At 40.4% G+C, this 25787-nt stretch overlaps 1 protein-coding gene across 2 annotated transcripts in view; it reads right to left on the bottom strand.

Annotated features, from left to right (window-relative positions):
- Positions 1-236: 236 nt before the first annotated feature.
- The window catches only part of fam171a2a (family with sequence similarity 171 member A2a), an 83893-nt gene continuing 58342 nt past the window's right edge, over positions 237-25787 (bottom strand). Inside the window, exons 5-8 of one of the 2 annotated variants that reach the window (XM_059006774.1) lie at positions 24750-24929; positions 16164-16280; positions 6476-6602; positions 237-6147 (exon numbers count right to left, since the gene is read on the bottom strand). In XM_059006774.1, the coding sequence (XP_058862757.1) occupies positions 4671-6147; positions 6476-6602; positions 16164-16280; positions 24750-24929 (1901 nt within the window). In that variant the 3' untranslated portion in view covers positions 237-4670. The remainder of the gene's footprint in view (positions 6148-6475; positions 6603-16163; positions 16281-24749; positions 24930-25787) is intronic. The other variant, XM_059006775.1, reaches the window with a different exon arrangement.

Here is a 25787-nt window from a genome sequence, read left to right on the forward strand (position 1 = left end):
ACCTCCACTCCTAACAACAAGATAAAATGCCTGAACTGCTTAACGGTGATTCTGTGACATAACAGAAATTTAATTACAAAACATACTACAAAAGAAAGAAAAAAAACTTGCGGTATGAACTTCAAAAACATTTTCTGTTATTTATTAAACTACTGTAAATCCATAAATATTTGTGGCCAAAATATTTGGCGAATCACACCCATAAAACCTATTTTGCTTCAGAAATGTTGGCGACCTGCTGCACTGGTAGTAGTATTTTACATAATTATCTGTACAGCACTAAGTTTTTTTTTTTTCATACGTGAAAAACGCATAATAAAAGTCTCACAAATATTTATGGCTTTACAGTATATAAAGTCATATTTACTATCCTCTTATTTTGACGGACTCATATATTAAATATGTACTGCAGACTCAGCTCATAGTGGAAAATTAAATGCCCCTCGGGAAGACTATTGTTACAAGCAAGGTGCAGGGTGGCTTCAGGCATTATAGCCCCCGGCCGGTAACAATAGTCTTCCCGAGGGGTAATCATTTTCCACTATAGCCCTCCTCTCCAGTGTGTATATTATATATATATATATATATATATATATATATATATATATATATATATGACATTCCATTCTAGTTACACACAACCCCTGTGTAGTTGGAAGCTTTGCAGCCACAAGTCTCTGTCAGTTTCTGGCTACCTTATTTAAACATAACTGTACACGATGGTGGCTACTTGGTAATGGAGCAGCGTATAGTTGACAGTTGGTCTCTAAGGCAGTGTGCTGGTATTCATTTGGGCTTTGTTGTTGGTCTACTCGGAATAAGGGGCTCTCCTAGTATCAGCTGGTTTTCTGTTAAATCCATTACAGTTGGCACATATCCATTGGTTATATGGGTTTTTGAGATTGGCTCAAGTGGTACGTTAAATGTACAAGTAGCTCAAGTCCCTTAGGCATCCTCCTCCACTACCTAATTTAATCAGGAGCAGTGTGGTGTGTTTAATATCTCCCCGTAACATCGGTGACAGTCTTTCATTGCTGTGACCATGATCTCCAATTTGCCTGAGGTTGAAATGAAAGTAATTCCAGTCTATACATTAATACCACGCAGCATTAAAGGATACAGTGTTCTTGCTCTTTGATATTGATTTGCTTTACATTGTTATATTTCATCTCAAAATAACAGCAAAGAAATTAACTTAAATCTGTGCAGCGCAATTCACTATGCTTGTGTTAAATTCTTGTTTATAAAAGAACAACATACATTCAAGGTAAGACTTATACTTTAACAATATCCTAAGATTGATTTAATTTACTTGTGCACTTTAATGTTAGGCTGGAGTTTAACTGCATCACCCTAAATATTTTTTTCTGGAATGGGTAGATGCTATTTTTTTTTTTAAAATAAAGACTATCAGCTGCTTAGTTGGTTTGTTTTTTAAATGTGTTTCATAGTTGTGTGTGGCATTTTTTATGGCACCTTAATAAATCCTATCATAACGTCTCTCTTACAATGTAAATATAAAAATGTTGTTTGAGTCTTACAAAAGCGCTAACATGAACTCACTGATTCTGAAAAAAAAACGTGCACTGAAAAAAAACAATTACAACTGAATAAATGATAAATATATCTGGTTCTACAACGCTCTGTATATTGTGGACAAATGAATTCCTTTTTTGGGGGGGAGGGGGAGAAAAGCACACAATTACAGTACACTTCCTCAAAACATACAAAATAATGAATGTGTTTTTCTAGAATGAATTTTAACCTCAAATAAATGATACAAAATGTGCTATAGTCAATTCATATTAGTATCTGTTGTGGTTATTGTGGTACTGTTTGTAACCCAGATTGACAAACATGACAATTTATACCCTATAAAGCGTAGCAAACTTTTCTATCAAATATCGACCTTGCTTTTGCATGGTCTTTTATTCCACTCACGAATGAAGCAGTATTTTTGACACTTTTGTCCGTATCGCTATTCTTTTTTTTTATTATTATTGATTACAAAGGGAATGGTATTCTGTTCTTTAAAAAAATTACAAATAAATCATGAAATTACATTTCATTAAAATGTATAAAAAACTACACTACCGAGTGCATGCAAAATATTAATTATATATAGTAGTCCTAATTGCGTATCCCTCGCTTTTTTACAATGTCTGTTTTTTCATACTTTGTCTATGTTTCTGTGAACGCAGGAAAACAGTTTAAACCTCACAGTATTGTCTTCAGGCTATACAAAGTTGAGATTTAGTTTACAAATTTGGCACATATTTCCTCTATATGTAGCCAGTAACTGTCTCTGCATTTCTCTGAAGTACTTATGGCTGTCTTACACATGACCTTCATTCCCAGAACTTCTATGCAAAGAAGGCACTTGGCTGGTTCTGTTTGCAATATTACAATGCTAGTTGATTAATTCACATGCTCATTTTCATTGAGGTGTGATTCAGAAAGGAAAAACATGCTCAATAAAATTACCAAACCAGATATAAACAACTCAGACATGTAATGTCAGAGCTTGCAAGTAGACTAAAGCTGTTTTTGTTTGTTATTGTAATTGGTGTTTCTTTCCATTCCTTTGGAGTAAATAGCTTTGTGTATCTGGCCCATTGTTTTAAAACCAAGGGCCTTCCTTTATTTAGATGCAATCTAAAGTAAACAGTTGCATCCTTGCGTGGTCGTTTTAGTTTTGTTTTAAATTAAACCATGTCTGCAGCAAGGGTAGGCAGCCTGTCCGTAGAACGGACACGAATGTCTCTGGCAGTGAATACATCTAACACACACACGCACGAAATTGTGGCCAAGAAGTTGTTTTTTTTTGCTTTTTTTTTTAAATGTCTGTCACCACTCGACATGGGGCTGACCCCTACAAGCTGGGTCACAAAGTGGATTCAGCATCTTAGCCTCATTAAAAAGTGGATTTCTCACAACAAATGGGTCCCTTCATGTCCAGGATGGGCTTCCCCATTTAAGGGGTTAAAGGTTAGACTTCTTTGTACCTCTGAGAGACTGCTGGGAAGTTTATTCTGGATTTTGCAGTTGCTCATAATATCTTGTATGCAGCGGTCTTCCGGGGTAAATGAACAGTCGCGGCAACTACTGAAACCCTGCCACATCCACAAGGTATTATGGGCAAATGTCAGCAACGGATTTTGATAATTTGAATGTTATGGCAGCATGGTAAACTGTTGCTGTCTAGTCATACTACAGGTGCATTATGCGAAGATGTACATTATTAGTTATGCTTCTACAGGATATGAAGTTTTTGCTCTTTAGAATAAGACTGTACCTTTTGCCTTGGTGCTATACATAATGCTCCCTGGAAAAAAAACAAAACAAAAAACAATACACTAAGTAGCTGTTATAGCTGTACCACTCAGACCTCTCATTTTACAGACTGCATTACCGTATGTATGCCCACCACACATGTTAATGAAACGCTTCTCAACGGCACTTATTGAAGGATGAATATTGATATTGAGCTTTGTCAGGGTTGTGCCATCGAGCACAGCAACCTTTAGGTTTAGTTTTTTCTTTACAAAAAGACTGTAATAAGTAAGTCCTATATAGGTTCAATTCAGTCCACAGGTTAGAAAATAAAAAAAACAACAAAAGAACAAACCCACAAAGTTCATTTGGCAGCATGTGGAAAAAAAAACAGTCCCCCCTCCCCCACCCCTTAAAAGAGTTAAAAGAGTTTTAAACGTTCTTCAATTGTGTACCTTCAGTTCAGTCCGGGGGCTACACAACACAGTTACTCACAGGAAGAGAAGCAGATTCTAGAAAGTGTAGTCTTCCAGAAGGTGAAAAGCAGGTCATTTTTTCTTAGAAGGATTTACCTGTGAGAACTAATCAAAATATCTTGGGCTGGTTTACTTTTTTCCATGTAATTGCTACAGCATTTTATTCTGATCTTGCCAAGTAAACATCCAGTAAAGTATAACGTAGTAAAAATTCCCACACTGGTAACTCCATTATCCATGTCAGGCTGTACAGTCTTGGTGTGGGGGCACATAAAGTTAATTATTTTCAATATCCACATCCCTCTATCCTGCCTCAGGTGGATCACTTATGCTTTTTTCCATAGGAAGAAAACAGTTCAATAAAGCAAGCTGGTTTGTTCCAAAATTCTATATAAAATGGCTCATCATAGATGGTTTTGTTAACAGGGATGACATAACACCATTACGGCAGTTGTGGACTATGATTCACCACTCAGGGGAAGGTTTAAAAAAACAAAAGGCATGTATCCTTTGGCTCCAAACAGTTGCAATTCCCTTCTCACTTTCATTTTCCTATAAGCCAAATGATTTTGGGTTGTCAGCTCCAGATTCTCTATGATATTTCTGTTTGGCTCCTGTCCCACATTCATAGGTATTTTCTCCTAATTTTACTGCAAAGATCAACACCTGCTGTAAAAAACAAAAGCTAGGAAACTAAAATGAAACCTAGGACACTAAGAAGTAGAAGCAATCACTTTGAAATGATGAGTATAAACATAATGGGGTACAAATCGTGCTCCTTTTTATGTGGTCTTGGTTGTACTTGTGCTTTTCAGTGTCAGACCCTCCGCAAGGTAGAACAACAGCAGTTTAGGATGAAACGAATAAATGTGACAACAGAATGACAGCCCTATTAAAAGTGGTCACGTTCTACGTCAACGTTTACTTGACGTTAAAGACCATCAGGGGCCGTTCCTCTCGTTTCTGCCATGGGCTCTTCTTGTCCCCTTGATCGTCCCCCCCTTCTGACGGGTCATTCATTTCATCTTCGGGGCTGGTCATAGAATCCCGTCGGACTTCACTGTTGCTGCTCCTGGAGCTATTACCTCGGCTCCGTCCTCTTCTGGGAATGGTAGCCCCTCGGTTTTCCAAACTTTCATCCAGCAGTGGGGTCAGAGAATTATCCTCCGGGGAGCAAACGGCCGTTCTGCTTTCGCTGCTGCTCTGCTCTGTGTCATCCATGTACGCCAGCTTGGAGTACGCCATGGTTCCATAGCCATGTTTTTCCCGTTCCTCCTTTATTCTCCGGGGAATCTTGGATTCATTCACATCTACTCCTGAATCCAAACTGGCATCGTTACTACGGCTCCTCTCGTTCCCTTGGAGGTCAATGTATGAATGCCTGATGTGGGAGTTGGACCTTCCATCTAGAGACACAAACCATGCCCTTGGGTGCGGCTTGACCCCCAGCTCTAGTAGCTTCTTCTCCGTCAACGCTTGGAGTTCTCCGTTCATCTGAGCTACGGTGGAGTCGTTAAACAGCACAGGGATGCGGACCGGGCCTGTGGAGGGATGGGGTCCCCACCCTCTGCCTTCCGGGTCTTCAGTCTGCTGGTTGGCCTGCTGTTGCTGCTGCTGTTGTTGATTTAGCTGGTGAACTTGCATCTGGATCCCTTCCATTTCCTGCTGCTGCTGCTCCAGGGTCATCCCCATGGCTTGCTCCATCTCCTGGTATTCCGAAGCCAGTCTCATGTAATGAGCTGGTATGACCAAAGTCGGCATCACTTTTCTATACATATTGTCCTTCATGTGGTCTATGGAGCCGCAGAAGATCAGCTGCCCAGGCTGGGACAAGGATGTCGGTCTGGCCAAATGGTCGACAGATTGAGACATCATGAAATCATGAGGAGGTGGCAGGGGCGGGGGAGAGGGAGGATCTTGAGTGTAGCCCTTGTTGTCATTGATGATGTGTCTTCTATTGATTTCAGTGCTCTTATCTTCCATGGTTTGCTGGGACATCATGGAGTTGTAGCTTCTTCGGTAGTCATCCAACAAGGGCGGATCCACTGTGTTAGAAGGGTCTATGGAACGAGCGACTTTCATTTGGAAGCTCTCCATCGTTCCCCCCCTGCGAGTGATAGTATCTGTATTAACTTTACTGTGCCTCATCTTCTGGGAGGGGATCTGCGTGAAGAACTCTTCACGGGAACTTTCAAATTCCCGTGAGGACGAGAATGCGGATTTCAGGATGGGAGTGTGGCCGTCCATGTCTCCATTGGAAGAGGCCGACTCGATGTGGCTGCTGCTGATCAGGTTGAGGTGGGAGGTGGACGTTCCCTGGTCCTTCTTGGAGCTGTCGAGTGTGCAGGAGATCTGCAGTTTGCGGTGCTGCTGCTGCCTTGGTTTCAGACACCTCCTCCTGAAAGACAACCACAGTAAAGAGAAACCTAGTTACAGCTGTAGCAAGAGCTCCTTGGCTTCTGAAACATGACCACTTATTTTATAAATGGGAATGTACTCCATTTCAATTATGACTCATAATTGCAATATTGATTGTCTCTATTTCTTTGTGAAATGAGGCAAAGTGGAACACATTTAGATATGCGGTGCAAATAGTCAACACGGTGTGGCGAACTGATTTAACAAAGAACTAATCGATATTATAAATGGTATGACCTATGATGCCTGAGGAATGGGACACCCTGTATATAAATCTGTCTTCCCTGTGCAAATATATCATTAAGTACCTGCAATAGTAAAGCAGTAAGCAGAGTAGAATTAGGACCAGGAGAGCCATAGACCCCAGGATAGTGAGCAGGAAGATGGTGTGATAGGTGGTGATGTCACGCAGACCTGAAGGATTCATCGCCATACCTGCAAAACAACAAAACCAATCAAGCACAGGTTCAACATCATCTTTATATGTCCATCACTGCAGAAGTGTTTAATAAAAGGGACCCTGAGTGAACAAATAACACCAAAAATGGATACATATTTAATTTATTTATTAAAGAAGTTATGCAACACCCAATGCCCCCATGTGAAAAAGTAAATGCCCCCTTAGACTCAATAACTGGTTACGCCACCTTTTGCAGCAATAACTGCAACCAAACGCTTCCTGTAGTTATTGATTAGTCTCTCACAGCACCGTGGAGGAATTTTGGCCCACTCCTCTATACAGAACTGCTTCAACTCAGTGACATTTGTGGGTTTTCGAGCATGAACTGCTCGTTTCAGGTCCTGCCACAACATCTCAATGGGGTTTAGGTCTGGACTTTGACTAGGCCATTCCAAAACTTTAAATTTCTTGTTCTTCAACCATTCTGATGTAGACTTGCTTGTGTGTTTCAGATCATTGTCTTGCTGCATGACCCAGCTGCGCTTCAGCTTCAGCTCATGGACGGATGGCCTGACATTCTCCTGTAGAATTCTCTGATACAGAGCAGAATTCATGGTTCCTTCAATGATGGCAAGGTGTCCAGGTCCTGATGCAGCAAAGCATCCCCAAACCATCACACTACCACCACCATGCTTGACCGTTGGTATGAATTTCTCACTGTGGAATGCAGTGTTTGGTTTTTGCCAGACATAACAGGGCCCATGTCGGCCAAAAAGTTCCACTTTAGACTCATCTGTCCATAGAACATTGTTCTAGAACTCTTAAGGATCATCCAGGTGCTTTTTGGCAAACTTGAGACAAGCATTCATGTTCTTCTTAGTGAACAATGGTTTCCGCCTTGCTACTCTGCCATGAATCCCATTTTTGCCCAGTGTCTTTCTTATGGTAGAGTCATGAACACTGACCTTAGCCGAGGCGAGAGAGGCCTGCAGATCCCTGGATGTTGTTCTAGGGTTCTTTGTGACTTCCTGGACGATTTTACGCCTTGCTGTTGGAGAGATTTTGGTAGGACGGCCACTCCTGGGAAGATTCACTACTGTCCCAAACTTTCTCCATTTGGACAATATGGCTCTGACTGTGGTTCGATGGAGCCCCAGAGCCATAGAAATGGCTTTGTAACCCTTTCCAGACTAATAGGCAACAACAACTTTTTTCCTGAGGTCTTCAGGAATTTCTTTTGTTCGTGGCATGATGTGCCTCTAGAACCTGTGTGCTGACAACTTCACTCTGATGGTAAGGACCAAAGTTAGTTAGATTTATGTTGGGCAGGGCTGGCCCAAATCAGGGCTGGTTGTTAACCAAAGTACTCAAACTGCTGACCCTAATTATCCCTTTAATTGGGTTGAGTTAACTAGGGGGGGCAATAACTTTCACACCTGAAGATTGCATGTTTGATTACCTTGCACACCAAACAAATGAAAGAAGCACCAAACTTTGGTGTCATTTTTTCTCTCAGACTCCCTCTATATACTACAACAACCCACAAAAAAATCTGACCAAATACAATGTGAAAAATGTGCAAAAATCCAGAAAATCAGACAGGGGGCAAATACTTTTTCACGGCACTGTATATTTCCAATCTGTACTGTAGAAAGAGAACAAGAAACCCCACTGTGGCGCACTGGCTGGTCAGCGGCAGAAATTGGCACACTTTTATTATATACACAAAACAAAGCAAACACAGGAACAAAGAACAGGTTTAAACAAAAACCCTACAAACTCTTCAAAACAAACAAAATATAACACCCAAGCTTCAGCTAGCCCGGTGTTCTATTACTTTCTTTCTCTCTGTTCTTTCTTTCTATTCAGGCTGGGCAACTCACTTTCACTGAACACTCTCCTACACACCCACACCCACTCTCACTCTCCAACACACTCACTCCAAGATGGCCACCAGCCACCAAACTCTCCCACACACCCATGCACCCATGTATAGAGCCTCTGCTCTGTCACACCCACTTACAAGGCTTTCATATAGTCTTTTATGGGGTAGCAGTGTGGAGTAGTGGTTAGGGCTATGGACTCTTGACCGGAGGGTCGTGGGTTCAATCCCAGATGGGGGACACTGCTGCTGTACACTGTTTAGATGTATCATTCAGATACTGAATCATAAAATGTAAAACTAAGTCAAGGAGAGAGATTATGATAAGCTGATCTTGGGATACTTTAGGTCAGTGGTTTTCAACCCTGGTCCTTGGGGACCCCTTTGTCTTTTGGTTTTCATTCCAATTGAGCTCTCAATTACTTAACTAAACCCTTAACTGAACTAACAAGTAGCTTAATTAGTCTTTTAATTGTTCTCCTCCTAAACGGGCAGCAGTGTGGAGTAGTGGTTAGGGCTCTGGAATCTTGACCGGAGGGTTGTGGGTTCAATCCCAGGTGGGGGACACTGCTGTTGTACCCTTGAGCAAGGTACTTTACCTAGATTGCTCCAGTAAAAACCCAACTGTATAAATGGGTAATTGTATGTAAAAATAATGTGTAAAAAATAATGTAATTGTATGTAAAAAAATAATGTGATATCATGTAACAATTGTAAGTCACCCTGGATAAGGGCGTCTGCTAAGAAATAAATAATAATAATAATAATAATATCTTTCAAACTGAACCATGCTGTTGCAAAGCATAAACATCTTCGCGTGGAACAAAAATGCTGCATTTTACTTTAATACATGTTTTATAATTAGGGCATCTGTTTCTAATTTAGTTTTTCGGTGCTCTTTTTTCGGGGCTTTTGTTTTTTATACTGTATGAAATTATTGTTTTTGGTGTTGGGCATTTTTTTCTGTCACAATATGTATAGTAACTTGACAATACTCTGCAAATTTTGTGTTTGTATCTGAAGGCACATGTGCTGTGTGCTCCTACTCGTTGGCTGAAATCTGTGCTGCTGGTTGAATCAACATCTAAATAGGTAAGTGGATTGCAGTTAATTTGATAGTTAAAATCATTGTTTGTTAAGGTAACTATCCAGCACTTAATAATTGTAATTACGTTTTCTTAACTGTGCTGGGCTGTGTTGAATTGTGAGGTTGATTAGAATATTGTGTTAAGTATACGGCTGTAGGCCTACAGGATAGTATAACTTGGTAAACTGTGTCTTAGAACGCCAGCCGTTCTAAGCGCCAGACAGTCGAAGGGCCACACGTCCAAAGGCAGCCTGAGCTGTGGCAGTCAGAGCAAGGACTTTTTCCAAACCTCTCCCAAAGGCTACTAGAGGCCTCATTCCTACACTGATACCAAACTTCTGGATCCCCTGGACAAAATATGCTCACTCTTTCTTCCCTCCTAGAATGAACACGGATAAGTACCTGCTTCAGATACTGCTACTAACTCCCACTCCCCCTGTACTGCCTGCTACAAACTGTAAATTCTCCTTCCTAAATTGCTGTTCTCTGACTAACAAATCTCTGCTTCTCAACAAACTTATAACTGATGCTAATCTTGATATTCTCTGTCTAGCAGAAACCTGGCACTCTGAAAATGATAAGCACATACTACATCTATCCACACCAAATGGCTACTTGCTCTTTGACAAGCCACGCCTCAATGGTAGAGGTGGGGGCAATGCTGTTATTGCTAACTGTGCTTGCTGCCTCAACTCTCTCTTTGCCAGCCTTCTCTTCGTTTGAGCATCTCGCTATCAAGCTCCCCTCTCCTATGTCCCTCACCCTTGCTGTTATCTATCGTCCACCAAAGAATAACTCTGCCTTTATTGCAGAGTTCTCGCAATTCCTCTCCCTAATCTGCACTTCAACTGACAAAATTCTACTCCTAGGTGATTTCAACATTCTTCCCCTCTAGTGACCGACCTTGTCACGCTCCTGGACTGTCTTGGACTCTTTCAATGTGTCAACGTTCCCACTCACACCCGTGGACACACACTGGATCTGCTCATCACCAGGGGTCTTGATATCTCCAATCTCTGTCACGGATATCTCCTTTCTGATCATTTCTTAATCACTGCCAATATTAATCTTCCTACACCTTAAGCTACTACTGATACTGTTATTTCCTTCCGTTCCAAAAATCATCTAAATCCTATAATACTCTAAGAATGTGTCTCTTCTTCCCCTCTGACTGGTACTCTCCCGTCTTCAGTCGATGAAGCGGTGACCCTCTACAGCGCCACCCTTACTCAGATCATCGACACAGTTGCCCCGCTTACAACCAGAACAGTGAAGAAACATTGCAACTGTCCATGGTATACCCTCGAACTTCGACTGCTTAAGTCTGCCTGCCGCAAGTCTGAGTGCAAATGGAGGTCATCTGGACCGATCACCTCAGTAGCTACAGGCGTGCGCTCGCTGCTGCCAGGGTGAAGTACTTCTCAGAAATCATATCTATGGGACACAGTAAACCAAATATTTTCTTCAAAACCATTGATCAAATTCTGCATCCATCCACAGATAAATCCATCTCCCATTCATTCGCCTTTCTTACCTGCCATGAGTTCTCCTCTTTCTTTCGGAACAAATTTATTCTTTCGACACCATTTATTCTATGCTCTGCTTCCACAAACCCAGTATAGTACTTTACCACCTTGACTCCCCTCCAATTGCCCCTCTTGCTCTCCTCTCTCCATTACTAATGTCTCCAGCCTATTGTTGAAATCAACTACTGTCACGTGCCCCTTGGACCCCTGGCCAACAAATCTCATCCGTCTCTGTGCTTCTGATCTTGCTCCTTCCATTATGTACACTTTCAACCTGTCCCTGGTTTCAGGCCTGGTTCCTGCTGCCCTCAAGACTGCCCGAGTAACGCCAGTGCTCAAAACCATCCCTTGACCCGGCTGTCTCATCTGACTTCTGTCCCATAGCCAATCTTCCTTTTCTCTCCAAAACTCTCGAAAGGGCTGTAGCCAGCCAGCTGATGAAACACCTCACAGATAACAATCTGCTTGAATCTCTGCAGTCTGGCTTCCGGCTGCATCACAGTACTGAAACTGCTCTGCTCTGGATTGTAAATGATCTTCTGCTCAATGCTGATGCTGCTGCTCCCTCTGTCCTTGTCCTCCTTGACCTAACTGCTGCTTTTGATACCATAGATCATAGCATTCTTCTTGACTGCCTTCAGAAGTATGCTGGGATCTCTGAAACCTCCTCTCTCCTGGCTGTCCTCTGGACGCATGCAGTCTGAACAACTTCTAGTAGAATTGAAAACTCAACTCAAGAATCTCAATATTACTGCCTTGAATCTCGGAAACTGTCTGCTGCTGCCTTCCCCCACTGTATGAAGTCTTGGTGTACTTCTGGATAGTAACCTTTCCTTTGATGCCCAAATCTACCACCTCCAAAACATCTCAAAGGTCCGTCCCTACCTTGCCCTCCCGGATGCAGAGATATTCTGTCATGCATTCATCTCCTCTTGACTTGACTACTGCAACTCTCTATGGTGGTCTTCTGTCACGCGCCATAAACCGATTGCAACTGGTTTAAAATGCCGCTGCTAGGATCCTTACCAGATGTAAAAAACATGATCACATTACCCCGTCTTGCCCAGCTGCACTGGCTACCTGTAAAGTTCAGGATTACTTTCAAAATTCTCCTGCTTGCCTACAAGGCCCATCATCACACAGGTCCAAAGTATCTCTCCAACCTGCTGACCAGCTATGTCCCTGAATGCAAGCTGAGTTCTTCTGACTCTGGCTTGCTTGTTATACCCAAGCAAAAGCGCACCACACTCGGAGAGCACTCTTTTAGCTTTATGGTCCCGACTCTCTGGAACTCTCTCCCAGCTTTAGTGCGTGTAGCTCCTACAGTTGCTCACTTCAAATCAATCAAGACCCACTTGTTCTCTCTTGCTTTCAGTGCTCTTCAAGCTTGGCATCTATTATTAGCTATATGTCTAAATTGCTATTTCAGGTTTTTCACTCCATCTTATTCGTATATTTCTGCATGACACACGCATCCACAATGTTTAGAATTCACATCCTAGCCCTGCATTTAATGTATTATGCCTGTATTTAATGTATTTGCATTGTTTTTTACTGTTTGTATTTAATGTACTATGCCCTGTATTTCACTGTATTTAATGTATTATGTATTCTTCCTCACTATCTTGTAAAGTGCTTTGTGATGGTGGTCCACCATGAAAGGCACTATATACAATAAATACTGACTGATTGATTGATTGATTGATTGATTGATTAAGTTGTACCTTTTTTCCTTTGATGGCTTCCTCAACAAAATCTCTATGATCATTGACACACTCTTCTGGGGTTTTTGTGTGTCTAGGCATTTTATTGACATTTCACCACAATTTGCAATTTTATTTTAAATCCTCCCTATCCGACTGTAATATGACTTTAAATCCTGCGAACAAGTCTCCGTTCCTAACTGTAATCTCGTTTTAAATCTCGTAAGCGGAGTCTCCAAAAGAAATATAGAAATGTGCTGCCACTGAGTAGTTGGGTGGATTTTCAGATCGAATCAGTGACAGATACGAGTCAGGAAAGAGGGACATTGCCCAACTGCACTTGGAAAGGTAGTCTGTGTTTGGGGAAAGGGGTTACGTCAATAGGAATTGAGTATCCCTTTCCAGTGTTTTTCCGGTGTTTATTGGTTATACACTGATTTAATTTGTTTTGTATTGGGGAGTGTTTTATTGTTTTTTATCGGTTAAAACCAAAAATCAGAAGTCCTATTTATAATATATGATTTCAGTCTTTATACTGTGAGCAGTATCTGTCATTAGGAAATAACCTTTTAGGCTGACTTGCAGACTTCCCAGAGTGTAAAATTCTCTTATCAGGAGCAGAGATTTTTATGGCCATCCTCAGACTCATCAGAGCTCAAGAGCCTATTTAAAATGTACCTGTAGTGGTAGGGCATATATAATCATTTCAATAGAAAACACGTGGCTGAAAACGTGACACAATTTAAAGCACCTGCTTTTAATAAAAGCATTAAAACAACGTCAAGCTTCTATGCATTGGGTCTCTCATGTGGCGCACAGGATATGACGTTGGGTCGTTGAGCTCCCTATTTCCGAACACTGCTAGTCTATACTGCAGCTAACAAAATTATTTGTGATGGCATTTATCGATTATTATGGATGAAAAAAGTCAAATAGAAGGATACTTATATGAACCGTTGAGGTCCGACTACCCCATTTTAGCTTTGTCAGGCAGTGATAGTGAATATTCAGATGAGGATAACGAGGAGTCTGCAACCAGCCTAATCCGAGAAAACTGAACCAAGAAGGCTCCAAATACTTGTTGCACTTGTAGGAAATGCATTTTATGGAAACACTGCTGCAGTAACTTTTGTCTGTCAATTATTTTTATACAAGATCTCCATACCATGCACATTTAAAGTAAAATCACTCTAGATGTTTACTTCAAGGTACATAGCCTGTCAGAACAAAGCACTCTGTACTGTAACTTGTGAAGACATTATTATTATTATTATTATTATTATTATTATTATTATTATTATTATTATTATTATTATCAGAAACAGCCGTTTACAGCCCTATACATTCTGTAAGAACTCCCAGAGTTTACAGCCTTTATGTAGGCTACCTAGTAAGATTATAAGGTTTATTATCCTGAAACTGTAAGAGAAAGGGAGTATTACCGGCCAGAAAGAGAAAGGAGGAAACACACAAACAGGCAGTTTCAACCTAAAAATACAGTAATTGTAATCAGTAAAAAATGTAAAAAATGTACAAAAAGTACATCCTGTTATACTAGTATCTGGGCTTCAGGGTGACATTGACCTTCGGTCTCGCCATTTATCTTGCTCACTTTGATGTAGCTAAACGAAAATGCCGGCCTTTGCTGTGTGACATTTCTTCTTGTTGTGAGGAAATATCGTTGGCATCGCATCAGGTTTTAACCTCGTCTTCTATTCATACCCCAGATGCTCTGCCTGCATGTTCCTTTTGTAGCAGGTTCAAAGTTCACATACAAAAGAATGTCGACCGAACAGAAAGGTTTTCAGTGTCTCAAATTATGTAGTATTTTTTTTTGGTTTTGATCGCCATTTTGAATTAATAGGTTTTGGCACACAAAATAACTTTTTCTATCTTGTTTTTATGCTTATTATTCAAGTACCTAAAAGCTCTGCACTCCCCATGTCACACGCTATGGGTTTTCACCGACGTATCCCATAAACCCATGTGTGCAACTTTTAGTCTATTGGAGAAATCAACGACTTGACGTCATGTCGCTGCCTGAAAGGCTCCAATATGTCAGCTCCCTCAAGTGTTACTTGACCCAGAAAGTGGACAAAGAAATTGAAAACACTGCTAAACATGTGACTTGTTGACCAAATCGGTGCAGCAAGAAGCATTTGTTGGATATGCAGAGCACAAAGAGAGCTTTGTTATTTTTGGGTACAGGTACCCTTTAACCAATATGTGTCACACTGCAGACCCAAGAACCACTGAATGTGTCCTTTTGGTAACCTAGCCAGTTTTCCTACAAGAATCAATATCACAGTCATTAGGTTGGGAGGAGATATGGAAAGGAGGAGTGATCACTTCTCGACTGCTTTATGTACAGAAGGTTTTTAGCTGTTCATTTTACAGCGAGTTGAATACATCATTTTAAAAAGTGTCATTTGGTAGAAATCTGGCAGAATTCAAATTCATGTACAAGATTCCTCTGTGGAAGTAAACAATAGCATTGGCAAATAACAAACAAGGCTTACGATGTTGCAAAAAACATTTCACAAACCTATTGTGAAAGATTTATAACGCAGTTCATAAGTGAAAAATAGACATGTTGACTGAAAGATTCTGAAGAACATCTTGTTTATCTCTTTTTTAACCATTTTATTTAATTCACAAATTCATGATACTGTAACCAGACTGACAAAAATGCACCACCATGGATGTTTCAATGTATGGACTGGAGCACCAGTCTGGCATGCATTATGAAAACATGCTAACCCCATGAAATGAACAGTCACTTATTTTTCACTGTCATTTCCAATGTTAACCAAGAGAGAACAGAACAGAGGATTGTTGACATCCCAGGAATAAACCCACAGTCCTACAATCTCTATAAAGGGCTGATATGGAGAGTAGGTTGCAGTTCCCAAAAGAACTACATTTAAAGAAAACAACATTTAGGCCTGAATATAACACCGCCATAATTTAAACTGAATCCAGACCTTTTTGTAAGAATTTGTTTTTTTAACCCTAAATAAAAGAATTACTGAAAAATATCACCAAAGTACCTGGCAAACCCATATAAAAAAAATGTAAATACCATCCAAATGCATACAGTAATTAGAGTATAGTGCTGTACATACTATAGTAAACTATAGGATCACATAGTGTTTTTGGATGGTACTAGTGTATATTTTATACAGGTGTTGAAACATTTATATAATTTTAATTTTAAAAAAATGTAATACTGTACTACTGAATATGTTTGAGTGGTGTTACCAAGTACTGCTGGCTTTAATTATTATTAGGGCTGTGCTTTTTTTTTTTTTTTTTTTTAAATGACCCTATATGACTTATTGTCTTATTCCACAGTATGTACAGTGTAATAGATTGCACCCCCCTCCCCCCGCCCTTACCTCCTGTACCTGAAGATATGGCTGCTACCCAGTATCCAAGCTGAGGGGCGATGAAATTCCATGTTAAATGAGCTCCTTCCTTCTTTACGTAGCCCGTTCCATTCCTAATCCAAACCCCTGCAAGACACAAGCCATCAAAACCCATAAGTCAACCAGCTTCCCGTTACTCCTACCTATCAAGAGCTAAGCAATCAATACCCTTTACAAAAAGATCTTCAGTAGCAATGAAACGGCACTGCAACCACTATGCAGTCGATCTGTACAAAGATCAGTTGCTAATAAACACAATGGTAACCCGCTGCAGTGTGCTACCGTATCAGGAGCACGATGTAATCAATAGATTCTTCAAATGCATTCCATTGCCAATGCTGTTAATGCTATGGTCTGCTTGTGGTACAGTTACTTGAGGGTAAATCCTACAAAAAAATATATATATAATACGAAAATAAAGTGATGGTGTGGTCTTGGAGTCTGCACTAAAAAGCTTGTCCTTGAGATAAGTAAGCCTTATTTCTGAAGCAAATTAAATAATCAATAACCTAGTACTACTTGTTTATTACAAAACAGTGCAAAACCATTAAGGATTTGCTGTATATCAACAGACAGATTCTGGATCATTGATGATCTATGATCCATTATCAGAATCCAACATCTGCTGCACTGTGTAGACAATAGTCTTGAGTTGAGAAAGGTTCTTGGAAATCTTGGAAAGAGTAAAGAAACTTAAACCAAAGAGGAAATATGCATTTCCTGTCTCCTACTTATACCCATGGGCCTGACAGCGCAAGTCAGTGCGCTATCGGCCCCTTGCAAGTGTCCACTAGACTCCACAGGCGCCTGGCGTGTAGGAGTCTCTGCAGTGCAGTGAGGTGTCTCAGTCCCTTCCAAACACTGTACTGCACCTGAGGGAGTGCCAGAGTCAATGCACAGCAATGACTCACCTGACTGTATGACTCACCCTTAACACCACGTGGTTGTGTAACTTTTATTTTCTTTTACAGAAAAGGGTGAAAAACTAAGAACCTTAACTAGGCTCATTCTAATAAAGCTGGTTATGGTAATTTCCCCATGTAGCAAATGCACTGGGCTTCTTGTGTCAGCAAAACATTTCCTTAGTTACTATCTCAGCCTAGCAACAGGATGGATAGGAAACACGGAGGAAAAACAGACAACAACAATCAACAGCTGAAATACACAAGATACTGCCGGTTTCTTTTAGAGGTTCTGCAGAAATGTGGGAGGAAATTATTGTAGAGAAAGTTAATGATGTTTGCCCTTCAAGTGGCACAAAAGGGTATTGTGCAATTACAGAACTCATTATGAATAAAGAATCTGATGCCAGAGGCAACCAAACCTGTCAGAGAGCTCATCTGAGCTCATAGCGTTTAGTTCTACTAATTGCTCAGTCTCACCCAGTATATCAAAGATGAAGTCAGGCCCAGTATTCTATGCTTAAATAACAGAGCTCTGTGATCGGATCTTTTGAAGTAGATCAGACAAGTAGGTTCTTTGTTGCATCAGACTTACAATGTAATGGAGGTGAACTAGCAATGTGGGTAGAGGGAGATAAAAGAGAAAACACAGGTATCAAAGGGTGTAGAAATAATGCAGATATTATTATTATTATTATTATTATAAGTAGTAGTAGTAGTCGTAGTAGTAGTATCTAAATCAATAATAAGTTACATTAGCATCCAAGTTAGTTTTCAGAAGGTTTGTTAAAAAAAAATGTTTGTCTTATTAGAGAGGTAAATTAACAGAGGTTTGATATGTTTATGGACTGAGGTAGCCAATAAGCAAGGTTTTGCAACAGGCCTGTAGATTGAATATTCCCTATATTCAAAAATATTCAGAAATATTCAGAAATCCAGAACTCCGCTGCTCGCCTGGTGTTCTCTCTGCCTCGCTTCTCCAATGCAACGCCACTGCTCCGCTCACTCCACTGGCTCCCGATCACCGCTCTCATCCATTTCAAGACTCTTGTACTAGCCTACAGATGCCTTGACCAGACTGCACCCAGCTACCTCCAGACCCTCATTTTTCCCTACACCCCCACTCGACCTCTCCGCTCCTCCTGCACTAGAAGACTGGCTGTACCTCCTCTACGCTCCCCTGCCTCCACAGCCCACTCCTTCTCCACCCTCGCCCCGCAGTGGTGGAATGACCTTCCTACAGATGTCAGGACTGCCCAGTCCCTGACCACCTTCTGGCGCCTCCTCAAGACTCACCTCTTCAGACAGCACCTGTAGAACTCCTCTTTTCCATCTAGACACTTATCACTCTTCCTTAAATGCACTTTACTTGCTCTTATCTGCTCCCTATTTTACTGCATTTAATCCTGTACTCTAGAGTACTGTAATCTGTCACAAGTGTTATTTAATCTGTAGTATTTTGTATTTAATTATATCCTGATGTAACTATCACTGACACTGTTATCTGCTCCGTTATTGAATCGTATTTTGTCATATACTTGTACTTGCTAGAACCAAAGTCATTGTATTTTATCTTGCTCTTAATTGTATTAATACTTCTACTGTGGTTCTTGAAATGTATTTTTGTTTATGACTGTAAGTCGCCCTGGAGAAGGGCGTCTGCGAAGACATAAATAATAATAATAATAATAATAATAATAATAATAATAATAATAATAAAATAGACTATAGAACACTGGCTTCTATAACCCGTAGGTTTGTTATCAGGATTTATTTGTAGCTGTCTAAAGCCTTTTAATTCAAACAAAAACTTGGGAATATAGAAAAATGAAAAAAAAAAAATGTTATATCCTGACATTTTTTATAAAGCAAGAAAGGCATCAAATTCTATAACAACAACAAAGCCAGACAATACACTGCGGTCTCCAGTACCCTCTCTTTGAACTGTTTATTTACTTATGAATGCTGAGCTAAGGGAGACAACATAATGTCACTCCCAGAAGCTCCCAATCGGCAGCACCATCACCATCACTGTGACATAGGGGAACAGAATCCTGCAGCATTCTCCCATAGAGAACAGCTTGTTTGTTTTTTTGTAACCTGATTTAAGAGCCTTGAGTCTTTAAAAAAAAAAAAAACACACACATCAAATTGCAGGAGGCTGCAGTTGTATAATAAACTAGCCAGCTCCATAAAGTGTAATCAGCAAACAGTTTCCTGAGTGAATATTGGACAGGTAATAACCAGCACTAAATTGATTGAAAATACTTTATAATTCAAAAGCAAGGGGCAATAAAACATGTAGACTCCTCACAAGTCTTCAAATACAACTGAAAGCATGTATGTGCATATTATTATACATACATAGCAATATAATGTATGCATTGAAAAAACAGGGATGGAAATAAGACCCCCATTGCAAGGCAGTTTGAGCCACTCCTGGTTTTACTATGAGTTTAATAAGACACACCTATACACTGTGGCTGATCCAGCTCCTAGTAAAACCTGGAATGGGGGTACTGCTATGCAATAAGTGTTATTTCCATCCCTGGAAAATGTTACCCATAAAAAGCAATAAGCAAAATTATTGAAATGATCACAATAGTGATTGTGGTCATCCTTTAAGAAGCTGGCATCTGATATTGGGGTTTCCTTCCCAGCTGTTCTGCAATATCAGTGGCAAGCCTGGCTTTTTAGTATACGGTTTGCTGCTCACACCCTCACATCTCATCATACATTACTGTGGAATTAAACAAAACCTGCAATCTCTGTGCAGAATAAGCAATAAATTGCTATGTCATTTATTATATTAACTGCCTCCAAACCAGTCTCCCCTATTAGAGTGGGTAGATCAGTCATAGCTGACAGCTCTGTTCTCCTGAGAATCCCAGCCCTTTCTGAAAGAAACTCAGGCAAGAGTCAGCATCTGCCAGCAATGTTGTTTCTGGACTGTGACGATATACTGTACACAGCAGGGGCCAGTCCCATTTAAAAAGCAGGCCAACATGACCTATATCCAAGTCACAGCCACTTCAACATTGACTATCAGTTCACCAGTAACCTGTCAAAATCAGCCTTACAACACAATAAATGTGCCTGTTTTGCTGTGAAGTCAAATATAGTACTAGGTATTGCATTAATAACAATTTTTTTATGTTTATTAAAAACCCTTCTTTTCAATATACAGTCTATTACACTATATACGTACTATATAATAGATACCCTACTTTATATTCAAAATATTCTGTACAGCAACTTACTTAAATGTAAACCTTCTTAACTAATGCTTATAAATCCCCAAATAATATACAGTAAAGCAGGGTAGAAATCAGTATGAATGTTAAATGTGAGTGATATTAACCAGAATGTGATAATAACCAATGATATTATAGGAGCTTATCCCCATTGGCTCCCATTATATTCTGGCAGTGTCATTTCTATGCTGTGATAATTAGTGGAGGGTGACAATAACTGGAGCGATTCAATACAAATTACCCATAGCACTAATATTGCAGATGGAATCGCAAGACACCGATGAAGGCTTTAGTCAAAATGGCTGTTTGACTCTCATATACTATATATATATATATATATATATATATATATATATATGAGACATCAGATATGCTGCGTAGTGAATTGCTACTGTTACTGTGCTCAAGATACTGCTTATACATAAATAAAGAAGTATGATCCTGCAAGGGTTGCACCTTGATTTAGGAACTGACTGTGTTAAAAAAAAATCCTGTAAATTGCAGTTTAAGAACAGTTACACTAGAGGGTGGTGTGAATCCACTTGACTGGAGCCTGGCATTTTCCTGCAGTTGCTTCTCTGACCCCAGTATTTCCTGGATCGGTCTCCTTCACTATTTACAGATAGTAACATTTGCCATTTGCCAAGAAAAGCCATTTCCAGGTCTAACATTTATTTAAATAGCAGCAGGCTACTGCATTTATGTTACAATACAAATCAAAAAAGGACTGACCAGGAAACAAAACATGAATTGCACGTTGTTTTGCTTTTCTTCAGAACAACGATAGAAAACAAAGGTTGTTGGATCATGAAAAGCCACTACCCTATATTGAAATATAGCTCAGCCAACCTAGTACCAGAATCATAACGTTTCATCTGTCAACTGAGCTGCAGCTATGAGCCATCAGTCAAAGTCTGTCAAATCGAGTCCTGCCAGTCCTGACTTTAACAGGGAAATGCATCTTTTATATATCACATATGTTGAGTAGGTCAGTCAAGCGAGAGGCAAACCGTTCACACAAAAATTACTCTTTCTTCTATCAGATTACTATCAAGTAGTTATCAAAAGGAAACAACAGCTGTTGCTTAGAGATATGTGCTTTCTTTCACAATGGTCTCTTCTCATAACCTTGGCTTGTTTGTGAAGCTCCCTCTGGTCGTGCTTCTTAATTTAACATCTTCTGGTGTGTGTGTGTGTGTGTGTGTGTGTGTGTGTGTGTGTGTGTGTGTGTGTGTGTGTGTGTGTATTGAGGAATATCTTCTGGTGTGTGTGTGTTGAGGAATTCCACAGATCTCCGAAGCCCATGACAGCTGCATCCAGGAAATACGACCAACAGCAATGAAGGCAGCCCTGGTAATTCCATTAATCACATGGCACCCAGGAGCACAGGGCCCGTCCCTAACCCCTTGTGATTTAAATTCATGGCAGGCATCGTTCTGTGTGCAGTTCTCCATAAAAGAAACCCTGCAGGGCCCAACTCTTGTACTCCCTCTTTATTCTTTTTCTCCTTCCTTTTTTCTTTCCCCTTTCTTGTAGGGTTGGAACAATAATCGCTTCTCTTGATATTATTGCTAATTTGTTTAGTTTTGATTATTGTATTGAAAAACTATTAATCGTAAGCTAACAGTATGAATTGGCAATAAAGATGTTTTTTTGCTCCTGTTCTGTTCTATCCTTTCCATCTTCTCTTTTCTAATCCTGCCCCCTCTCCATACTTTCTTTCCACCTTTGTTTCACCCCTATTTCCTTCACTATCCTCTATCTTCCATATTTACTCTCTCTCAAGCACAAATAGTTCACACCCTCCACCTGGTTTTAACAACCCCCCCCCCCCCTCCCTTCATGGAAAACAGCCACTGTCATCAAATCTGAAGGACACCAGCAGTTGTGTTTAATTAAAGGGCAATATGTTAATACAATGTGTTTCACTTAATTGCATAATCTGCCAAAAACTGCAAAGCACATTTCTAATAAAATGTAATGTCTGTTTTTGATAATTGAATTTTCTGTTTAATTGCCTACATATGTTTGTCAACCGAGCTAAGTAATTAATAGGAATTTCCTGTACAACTATGGCCAACGGTTTTGCATCACCATATATCGTCAATTATTTTTCTTATTTTCTCCCCAATTTGGCAAGCCCAATTATTGTTTATTTCAACCCGGCCCACCGCTGCCACCCCCGCGCTGACTCGGGAGGGACGAAGGCGGACACATGTGTCCTCTGAAACGTGTGCCATCAGCTGTCCACTTCTTTTCACTTTGCAGGCCGGCCATGCAGTCACCTCAGAGCTTTAGTGTCAAAGGACAACGCAGCTCTGGGCAACTTACAGGCAGGCCAGCAGGGGCCTAGCCAGTCTACAGGGGTCACTGGTGCGCGGTGAGCCTTGGACACCCTGGCCGACCTAAGCTCCCCCACCCCCCCTACCCCCCAGACGGCACTCGGCCAATTGTGCGCCACCCCCTGGGAACTCCTGTCTATGGTTGGCAGAGGAATGGAGTAAAATTCTTGGTGATAGAAAAAAATCAAGCTAGTGGTGTTTTTTGTTGTTGTTTTTTTCCTTGTTATTATTATTTGTTTATTTAGCAGACGCCTTTATCCAAGGCGACTTACAGAGACTAGGGTGTGTGAACTATGCATCAGCTGCAGAGTCACTTACAACTACGTCTCACCCGAAAGACGGAGCACAAGGAGGTTAAGTGACTTGCTCAGGGTCACACAATGAGGCAGTGGCTGAGGTGGGATTTGAACTGGGGACCTCCTGGTTAGAAGCCTGTTTCTTTAACCACTGGACCACACAGCCTCCTAGTTATTGAACTACACCATGATCCTGCTCTACAGAGTCACAAACAGCATTAAGAAATGCATATTGCTGATGTGAGCAAATATCAAAATATCTAAAATTGCTCATGCTCTTTTTGAGAATATGTGTGGCTGGCAACACAGCACATCACAGGGAAACCAAGCCACTACCCTCCTCCCCTCCTCTCCTCAATTCAATGCCACTCATCCTCTCAGGACTGGTAGTCATGGCAACAGAAACCTAGCTGGTCTGCACAACGTTTCCTGAGTTCAGGGAAGAGAATGTTTAGTTCAGTCTTCCAAATGCTTCAGAGACTTTCTCTTAACAAATGAAATACTTGAAATGCTCAGCAGAATCAATCAACTGCATTTACCAGTATACCTACAGCAGTTTTATTGGGGGGAAACCATAATTCCCTTTATGGCTGTGTGAATTATGCCACATCCTCAGTTAAGATTGGTGAACGCTGCAAATGCTGTCTCAGAAAAGCTACTTTACAATAGCCTTTACAAATAAATAAGGTTTGGCTGTGAAACAGGCTGCTTTCTTCCCTACATATTGGGCTTATATCTTATAAGACATGTCTGGTAAGATAAACTGTACCCAGCAAAACAGGACGGTGTTCTGCTTTGCTAAATGTCACGAGTTTTTACCAGCTGGAGCTTGTGAATGGGTCTCCATCAGGACTCTTGTAACACGCACAGACTGTACTCTTCTCTGATGAAGCCCAAAGACTTTAGATACTGCAGTAATATCAGATTTTTTTCTTCCTTAGGCAGATTTATGTAAATAGATGCACAGATGGAGGGTGAGAGTAATACAAATGTTAGTACAAATTGTGTTTCCTGTAGCAAAGCCTAATTTAAAGCTTCAGCACTGTTACATAACAGAGCTTTAACCCTTCAAAGCTCAGCCTTATTCCCCCAGGTTAACTCTTTAGATCAAGATAAACTGAACAAGATGCGCCTCAAAATGAAAGAACAAACACAATGTTTAGCAGGGTATTTCTGCACGGTACTTTTGCAGTTTCCCCATGCGTTTCCCATGCTATGCAGTTACCTTCCCGTGTTTTTTTTTTTTTAATATGCTTTACCGTAGCTCTCAGGGCTTCACAATGCTTATGCTTTACCATGATTTCACTATGCTTTATTACACTTTGCTATGCTTTTCCTATGGTCAACTTTTATAAGAGAAGATATATCAAGTATTTCTATTTCAAATCATAAAATATTATGTATTTTCTCTTTTCTGTAATATGCTGTTTCTTTCATCATATACTGAAGTTTATTTGATTACATGATGTTAAATAAAATATCATAATTATGTTCATATAAATATGTCCTTCATTAACTAAATGGTGACTGAATTCTGAATTGCTGTGTAGTCCTTTGAAAAAGTTAGTGTCAGTGCCACAGTTGAAGGACAAAGATGCTCAACACATCTCTGCTGGTCTGAATTGTGCCAAACTGTGGGGCAGTTTGTGATGTGTACAAATGTCCAATCATTCTACTCGTGGACTGAGCTGAATTTGAGGTAAAGGTCATGGAAAGCCTCTGCTGTGAACCATACAGTTTGCAGTCCTTGTGTTTAACTCACCAGTCTTGGCGTCAAACCTCCAGGCGGGGATGCTGGTTGCGGCCCTCACAGGAGTGTCCCCAGGCAGGGGGATGGAGATGTGGATCGGGCCGGACACCTGGACCATTGTCCCATTCCTGGTGAAGAGGTGAGTGCTGACCGCTGCAACCGGGGTCAGCTCCAACCAGCTGCTGTTCACTCCTAAACACGTGAAACGCAGCACCACACGGGTCAGGGCTCATATTGCAATCGGGCCTAATTAAACAAGCTGCCATTTTGAATATTAGTTTTAATTCATATACTACAAAGGTCTGCAGTGTTGACTGAAGTTATCTTTCCTCAACCTCTATACATGTCTGCAAGAATTCACTTTTGAAAAACCTTAAACTTTTAGGTTCCCCGTCGGAGAAAAGTGTAAAATAAGTAAACGAGGCCCATCCAAGATACAACATCTTACCCAAACTCACAATTGTTTTAAAGTATATTACAATATAACTAAAGCATATACTACTGTGGTGAGATCATCATATAATTCCAAAGTTCAATGCATTATAGATACACATTAAAAAAGAAAAGAAAAATACTTTCTCCAACTGGTTTAATTGAAACTCTTTTTGTCTTTCAACGCAGCTCTGGAGATCTCCAACGTTAACATTTGGAGAGTTTGCCTTGCCTTTACATTCACTGTTCTGAAAACACACAGCACTTCCTGTCAGCAGCCAGTCTAACACCTCAGAAGCCAGATTACTGAATCATTTAATTATGACTGCCAAAGGTAATGAGTTCTGGGAATACTCTTCTGTTGATTCAGCATATGCAAATATTTCTAAGTGCCACGCAATTCAACTGGGCATTGGACACTTGAATTCAATCCCTCCTCTATTTTGGTGCTAGAACAGTGGAAAGACTTTTAAAGCCAACAAGCGAAAAGCAGACCAAGGAAAATAAAAAGAAAGAGCGTGGGAGGGAGTAGGAACTACTAACTCTCACTAAATGAAAGTTAAACATTATTTAAGAAAACTTGATCAGTTTTAGCCTAAAATCAACAACTGAAAATGG

Source organism: Acipenser ruthenus, chromosome 33, assembly GCF_902713425.1.
Source record: "Acipenser ruthenus chromosome 33, fAciRut3.2 maternal haplotype, whole genome shotgun sequence".
Classification (NCBI taxonomy): domain Eukaryota; kingdom Metazoa; phylum Chordata; class Actinopteri; order Acipenseriformes; family Acipenseridae; genus Acipenser; species Acipenser ruthenus.